This window comes from Nicotiana attenuata, unplaced genomic scaffold (assembly GCF_001879085.1).
Source record: "Nicotiana attenuata strain UT unplaced genomic scaffold, NIATTr2, whole genome shotgun sequence".
Lineage (NCBI taxonomy): Eukaryota > Viridiplantae > Streptophyta > Magnoliopsida > Solanales > Solanaceae > Nicotiana > Nicotiana attenuata.
Window position 1 is genome coordinate 8,231 of NW_017676121.1, and position 8,393 is coordinate 16,623.

General features: G+C 38.2%; 1 protein-coding gene across 1 annotated transcript; it reads left to right on the forward strand.

Annotated features, from left to right (window-relative positions):
• The first annotated feature begins 5,489 nt into the window (after positions 1 to 5,489).
• LOC109220766 (cytochrome P450 94A2-like) lies at positions 5,490 to 7,333 on the forward strand. Its single transcript, XM_019385233.1, has 2 exons — positions 5,490 to 6,302; positions 6,459 to 7,333. Exons 1-2 carry the CDS (start codon positions 5,509 to 5,511, stop codon positions 7,228 to 7,230), a joined length of 1,566 nt encoding a protein of 521 aa, XP_019240778.1. The 5' UTR covers positions 5,490 to 5,508; the 3' UTR covers positions 7,231 to 7,333.
• The last annotated feature ends 1,060 nt before the right edge of the window (positions 7,334 to 8,393 follow it).

Genomic DNA, 8,393 nt, shown 5'->3' on the forward strand with positions numbered 1-8,393 from the left:
CGCCTCATCTCTCTCTATTATTTTTCATCATTAAAGTGATCTAGGGTTTCGTTTGACTTTCTTCATCAATCACAATTTGGGGAAAACTTGAATTGGACACATGCAGTGACGATTCGTCGACGAGCAGAAGAAATCTCAAATGTACGAAGACTGGTTCAACTATTTTTCACGAATCTCTCACAAAATTTCCATGGCGGTTACAGATCAGGCTGATGAAGCAACTACAACGGCGGCGACACAGACGGTAATCGATGCCGGTAGCCCTCTTTACATACATCCTTCTGACCCAGGCTCCACTCTGGTTCCGATTCCTTTTGATGGAATCGGATATCGTTCCTGGAGGAGAAGTGTGCTCAGAGCTCTTTCAGTGAAGAACAAGTTAGGTTTCATTAATGGAGATAGTAGGAGACCTGATGTAACGTCTCCACTCTTTTGTCAATGGGAAAGGTGCGATGATATGGTCACCTCGTGGATCTTAAATTCCCTGTCAAAAGACATAGCTGACAGTGTTGAGTATGTAAACGATTCCATTGAATTGTGGAAGGAGCTTGAGGATCGATATGATCAGACGAACGGGGCTAAGTTGTACCAAATTCAAAAAGAAATCAATGATTTGAGTCAAGGAGTGCTTGATATCACCGACTACTACACGAAGATGAAGAAACTCTTGAAAGAATTGAGCACTCTTAGTGTCAAAGTTCATTGCAGCTGTATATGTACTTGTGGAGCGAAAGAGAATATGTATAAGGCAGAATGGGATATGAGGTTGATACAGTTCTTAATGGGGCTCAATGAAGTGCATATGGTTGTTCGAGGAATCATACTTATGATGAATCCCTTGCCAAACATGGCACATGCATTTGCTCTCCTAATACAGGAGGAGAAACAAAGAGAATTTAGGCCAAGGAACCAACTGAATATCGATTCACAGCACTAAATGTCAACCTAGGAGGAAGAAATTTCAAGACAAACTATTCAACTGGGATTGGAAGTCAAGTTAACTACTCTGCTGGAACTGGAAATCAAGCTGCAAATAATAGACCTCGACCATTTTGGGATTATTGCAAACGACAAGGTCACATTAAGGACAAGTGCTACAAACTCCATGGATATCCTCAAGGTTTCAATGAAGGACCACAAGAACAATACGGACAAGGTACACAGGGTACAATAACAACACAAGGTTCAACAAGGAAAGAAATGTCATGGCAAATGCAGTCACAAATGTAGAAGAAGGAGAAAAGTTGGAGCTCCAAGGAGAAAGTCAAGGTCAGAATGTCAGTCTTACAAAGGAGCAGTACGGACAAATTTTTAGCTTGTTGCAACACTTTCAGACAGGAAACATTGGAGAGAGTTCAACTAGTGCAAACATGATTAGTGGAGCATCAATGAGTTTTACAGGTATGATTGCTTGCACTTTTTCAATTGATTTTGATAATCCATCATGCAAGTGTTTTAGTGCAAAGGCTGACTTATGGATATTAGATTCTGGGGAATCACACCACATGACTTTTAATAAAACTCACTTGCAAAACATAGTAAGCCTACCATATCCTCTATTGGTTAAACTTCCAAATGGTTACAAAGTCAAAGTAACTGAAGTTGGAAATGTATTCCTAACACCTGAAATTGTCTTATATAGAGTCTTGTTCATTCCATATTTCAAATTTAACCTAGTGTCCATTAGTTCCCAAGCAGTTCATTTGAAATGCATTGCATCATTCTCTGACACTTCCTGTCTACTACAGGCCCCTTCACTGAAGAGGCCTCTGGAGATTGGTAAGTTGTTGGATGGACTGTACTTCCTCTGTTCCAAGTGCCTGAAGAAAGATAGTCTCAAACAAAGCTGTGATTCTTCTTGTTTTTCTATTCACATTGATGATGTAAATACTGTGCACTGTCTATGCCACTCTTAAAATTCACTTCCAATTTTAAATAGTTCCATCTGCAACAACAAAAATAATGACAGTGATTCTGGTTTGTTTTCTGATTCATCTCCTACTATTAATGTAGATTTCTTGTGGCATTTCATATGCAACATCTGCCCCATGGCCAGACAATCTAGACTCACTTTTCCCCAAAGAACACCTGAAACTACTGAAATCTTTGAAGTACTCCATGTGGATTTGTGGAGACCCTATCATGTGACCACACACAATAATTTTAAATACTTCCTAACTCTAGTAGATGAGTACAGTAGGTCCACTTGGACATATCTCCTAAGCTGCAAAAGCAATGCCTTACAAATAATAAAGGCTTTTGCAAACATGGTGGAAAATCAATTCAAAACAACTATTAAATGTATAAGATCTGATAATGGTTTAGAGTTCACCAGCAATGGGGCAACCTCTTTCTTTCAATCCAAAGGAAATAACCACCAAAAGCCTTGTCCTTTACACACAACAACAGAATGGGGTAGTGGAAAGGAAACATGAATATCTCCTTGAAGTAGCGAGAGCACTACTTTTTCAATCCAAGTTACCATTGAAATATTGGGGAGAGTGTATACTTACAACAACATACCTAATCAACAGACTTCCAACTGTTCCCCTGAAGAACAAATGCCCTTTTGAACTTCTATATAGAAGGAAGCCCAATTACTCTCACATGAGGAGTTTTGGGTGTCTATATTACCCTACTATGCCAAAGCCTCTCAGAGATAAACTTGAACCAAGAGCTACTCCACATGTATTTGTAGGATATCGTTTTGGCACAAAGGGATACAACGTGCTAAGTCTGGCCACTAAGAAAATACACATTTCCAGAGATTTTTCTTTCTATGGGTCAGTCTTTCCCTTCACTCTTAACTCTACTATATCTGACATTCCATCTGTTTTTCCTAGTGCACCATTTATTGAGAATCCACCTGATCACACTAATACTCATGTGTCTCAAAGCATCAGTGACAACACCGGTAATCAGGAAGACACTAATTTTTCAAGCCTTAATACACCACCTATTGCTCCCTCACTTGTAACTTCTGTACATGAACCATAAATTCCTGTAGAACAATTACAAGACATGGTCTCACCCCAACAGGCACTAGCAGAACCACTAGGTTTTAGAAGATCCAATAGGGAACATAAACTACCTTCACATCTGAATGACTATGTTTACAAGATACCAAATCTGAAATCTAACACTAACTTCTCTCTACATGCCATGTTCTCCCATAACAATCACATTATTTCTGATGCCCTACATCCTGACAGTCAGCACATTATAGAGAACATTTGCAATGATAGAGAACCAACTTCATATGAAGAAGCTGTTGTATATCCTGCCTGGCAGAATGCCATGACACAGGAATTTGAAGCTTTATATGCTAATAAGACATGGGACCTGGTTCTTTTACCTAAGGGATAATAGGCTATTGGATGTAGATGGGTGTACAAAGTCAAACATAGAGCAGATGGTAGTGTAGAAAGGTACAAAGCAAGGTTAATTGTTAAAGGATACACTCAACAAGCTGGTATAGACTATACAGAGACTTTCTCTCTAGTGGTCAAGATGACCATTGTCAGGTCTCTCATTGCCATAGCAGCAAAGAACAAATGGCAAATCTCGCAACTAGATGTAAATATTGCATTTCTCCATGGAGATTTGTATGAGGAGGTCTATATGCAGACTCCTCCAGGCCTTGAAGTGGACTCTCCAGAGTTAGTGTGCAAGATGAATAAGTCCCTTTATGGGCTAAAACAGGCCAGTAGACAATGGTATGATAGGCTAACTGAGGTCCAGTATTCCAAAGGGTATACACACTCCATGCATGACTACTCTTTGTTCTACAGAAAATAGAATTCCTCCATTGTCTTTATAGCAGTGTATGTAGATGATGTGTTGCTCACAGGGACTGATTCTGAGGAAATTAATCAGCTTAAGGCATTCTTACATGACAAGTTCAGAATCAAAGATTTAGGACAATTACATTACTTCCCAGGGCTGGAAATTCTTTACAAACCAGATGGCATCATCATTTCACAAAGAAAGTTTGTTTTGGACTTATTAAAGGACTATGAATGTCTTCACGGTCCATCCTTGACTTCTCCCCTTGATTCCACAATTAAACTAAAAGCTAAAGAGGGAACACCATTATCTGACCCCACTTTCTATAGAAAACTGATTGGCAAATTGAACTTTCTTACTAATACTAGGCTAGACATAACATATGGAGTCCAACATCTCAGTTAGTTTATGCAAGCTCCCAGGGAGCCCCACTTACATGCAGCTTATCACATGCTAAGGTACTTGAAGAAAGATCCCACTCTAGGCAGCTGCCTATTGTGATTCTGATTGGGCAGGCTGCCCTAATTCCAGAAGAATAGTATCTGGGTATGTTGTGTTTCTGGGAGGAAGTTCAATTAGTTGGAAATCCAAGAAACAAGAAACCATATCTCTTTCTTCAGCAGAAGCACAATATAGAGCTCTTAGAAAAGTTGTTGGTGAACTTGTTTGGTTGTCCATGTTGTTTGAAGAACTTACTGTGTCAGTTAATTTTCCAATACCTGTGCACTGTGATAGCCTTTCTGCTCTACACATTGCTAGAAACTCTGTGTTACATGAAAGGACTAAGCATATTGAGGTCGATTGACACTTTGCGCGTACCAAACTTCAGGAGGGGCTCATTTCACTACATCACATTGGTGCAGGCTAGCAACTTGCAGATGTGCTCACTAAGGCTCTCACTGGGATCAAATACTGCTCTGTACTTGGCAAGTTGGGTGTGCTTTCCTCACATCAAACTTGAGGGGGGGGGGGGGTATTAAGACTATAGTATTGAATTAGTAATGTGTATTATATTTATCCTTGTAATAGTGTTGAGTCGGCACCTTTAGCTAGTGATTAGCATTGCAATAGGTTAGTTGTATATATATTGAACAGTGTTGGACATATTAGAAATTAATGATCATATCTTCAGCTCTTCTTCTTCTCTCTTTGAGAAGCTTCTGTGTCCTCCATTGGAGGTAATACAGAGCTCTCCACACTCGTAATCTCAACAAAGGTGACGTGCCATAGTAGTGGGAGAAGATAGAGACTTAATAATAACGTCTTTATAAGAATTTTTCAATCAGTCCAGCCATACGCTAGCTGTCTCCTCCTTTTTTATATGCACTAAATTAAACTCCTACATTAGTGATCAGAGCTCAACTAAATGTCATATAGGCGCCTTTGACCTCTACACATTTGAACAGTTCTGTAGCATCCAGCTATAGGCCAATATCATCCTTCAAAATAGGGATTTGTCACATTACCAATTAAGCCTTTTCTCTCATTTTAATCAAGGAATTAGGGTATCCACACATGTTGCCACGTCTAGACGTGAAGTACGATTAAAAGAAGATATCCCCCATCCTGCCTCCAAACCTAAGTGTATAGTCACGGTTTAATATGATTTGTTGAGCCAAAAAAGAAAAAGAAAAAGTAGTATGTCAAATATATAGATTGATTAAACTAAGAGATGACGAGTTAGCCGACGATACCTACAAAAATTGAACCTCCAACTGAAAAATGTGCAAGTACAACATGAGGATGGACATCCAGCTCATGTATAGTCTGCTATATTCTCTCCTAGTCCCAGCAATAATATTTCTGTTGCTTTTGTCGTTCATCTATTTCCACCCGTTCTTCTCAAAACACAGTAGTTCAAAATTGAGCAAGGAGCCGAAGCAGCTTCCTGAATCTTACCCACTGTTTGGTTGCTTGTTCTCATTAGTGCAAAATAGGCACCAAGCAGTTCTGTGGACATCAGAACTCTTCCAAAACTCATCTTTATCAACCATCACCCTTAAAGGACCCTTTGGTAAAAAGTGCGTCTTGACTAGAAACCCCTCTATTATCAAGCACATCGTTAAGACACGTTTTCACATTTATCGCAAAGATCCTACCATGCAATTTATTTTTTCAGACTTATTAGGGGATGGACTTTTACTTGTAGATGGAGAGAAATGGAAAACCCAAAGGCATTTCCTCAGTCATATATTCCACGCGGATACATTTCGTTATCGAGTAAAATCAGCCACCATTAAAGAGCTCTCTGGTCGTCTTATTCCTTTATTCTCCAGTGCAACTATAGATAAAGCTACTCTAGACCTCCAGGACATATTTCATCGGCTTACATTTGACATTCTATGTCAAGTAGGTTTTAGCCATGATCCAGAATACTTGTTACCATCTCTCCCTGAGAAACCATTAATAGACGCTTTTGAAACTGCAATAAAGATCAGTATGGGAAGGTTCACTTGCCCTTCCATCTTGTGGAAAGCTAAAAAACTTCTCAACATTGGATCTGAAGAGAATCTCAGGTATGCAGACTAGAGGCATATCAAAATTAGAATTTGATATGTTCAACCTTTAGGTTTCGTTGAATATTATAATGTGTTCAGAATTTTACTACACAATATTCAAGCAATTATTTTTCTCATAGTACATTTATATATGTTCTGAATCGGTCTTTGCAGCTATGCAGTTGATGTACTCAGAGAATATTTAAAGAAGAGAATCGCGGGAAAGGTGGAGAAGTTTTCGATCCAAAACACTTCCATAGATGAGGGAGGCGATTTTCTTGATAGATTTATAACAAGGGCTCTCAAATGCAATGTAGTAGTCGATGAGAAGTTTGTCATAGATACAGGTATTAATTTCATCCTGGCTGGTGATGACACGTTGTTTTCAGCTTTAATATGGTTCTTCTGGCTAGTCTCGAATCATCCACAAGTAGAACAGGAGATTGTCAAAGAAATCAAAGAGAAAAATGATGATGATTTGAATGAAATGGTGTATACACATGCTTCGATTTGTGAAAGCATGAGACTTTACCCACCAGTCCCTCTTGAATTGAAGCAAGTGACCGAAGACGATGTTTGGCCGGATGGAACAAAGTTGAAAAAGGGAATGAGCATTTTTCTCCATGTTCTTGCAATGGGGAGATCAACAGAATTGTGGGGTTCAGATTCTGAAAGTTTTCGGCCAGAGCGCTGGTTGTTGAAAAACCCCAGTACAGGAAATTGGAATTTTATCCCAAGGGACCCTTTCACATATCCGGTGTTTCAAGCAGGACCAAGGACTTGTCTTGGAAAAGAAATTGCTTTCATGCAGATAAAGATGGTGGCAGCTACTATTTTAAAGAGGTTTCGGATCGTTCCGTTAGACGGATTTAGTCCTATCTATAATTCGTCATTGACATCAAAGATGAAAACTGATTTTCCTGTACGAATTATACAACGTTGTTAGCTACTTTATATAATGGACAATTGTATGTATATTAGTCATTGACATTAAACTGCATGTTAACAACGGACAATTGTATGTATATTCAACGTTTCATGTGTATCTATCAAACTTTCGTATTATATATATATATATATATACACTTCATTTGTTGTATGCTTTCCTATTTATACCTTGTTGATTTTTAGAGCATAATATATGTTGATTCAATGATACATATAACTAGAATTTAATCTACTCATTGATGATATTAAAAATGTTTCCACAATGGTGCTAGCAGCAGCAATTTGCAGAATGGTACTACCAGCAGCAGTCTATCACATTTGGCAAGTAAGGAATAATGCCATCTTCCAGAAGAAGAGGAGCAATGCAAATGCTACTATCATATTGATCATTCAAGAAATACATATTAGAGCAAAGTTGTTTCCGAGGCTATCAGGGCTAGTGTGCAACTTATGGGTTCATCAAAGGAGCTGTGACACAGTTACCCACAAAAACAAAACTATTTAGCCTTGTCTACACATTTGTTTTTCTACCTATAAACTAATTATATTTCCTACCCACAGTAGTTTTTGTGGGCAATTTTTTCTTTATTCTCCAATTCTTTTTTATTTCTATGCTTCTTTTCTTTTTTCCTTTTTTTCTTTCTTTTCTCCTTTTCTTTTTTCTCATTTTCTTCCTATTTTTTTCTTTTTTCTCTTTTATTCATTTATTTTTGCCCAAATCGTATTATTGTTATTTTTACCATAACTTATTTCACACTCAAATTTGACTCCTTCTTTATTTTTTTATTTTTATTTTTTTTCTTTATTTCTTGTTCCTTTTNAGTTCTTCTAAAACTTCCGAAACACGCATTTGATCAAAAACCCAACCGAATCACCTCCGAATGACCTGAAATTTTACACACACATCCCAAATCACATAACGAAGCTACAGCAACTCTCGGAATTCCATTCCGACCCTCTTATCAAAATCTCACCTAACAACCGGAAATCGCCAAAATACTAACTTCGCCAATTCAAGCCTAATTCTACACCGGACCTCCAAAACCACTTCCGATCACACTCCTAAGTCATAAATCACCCAACGAAGCTAACCAAATCATAAAAATTCCGATCCGAACTCATATAAAAATAATTCAAATCTTGGTCAAACCTTTCAAATTC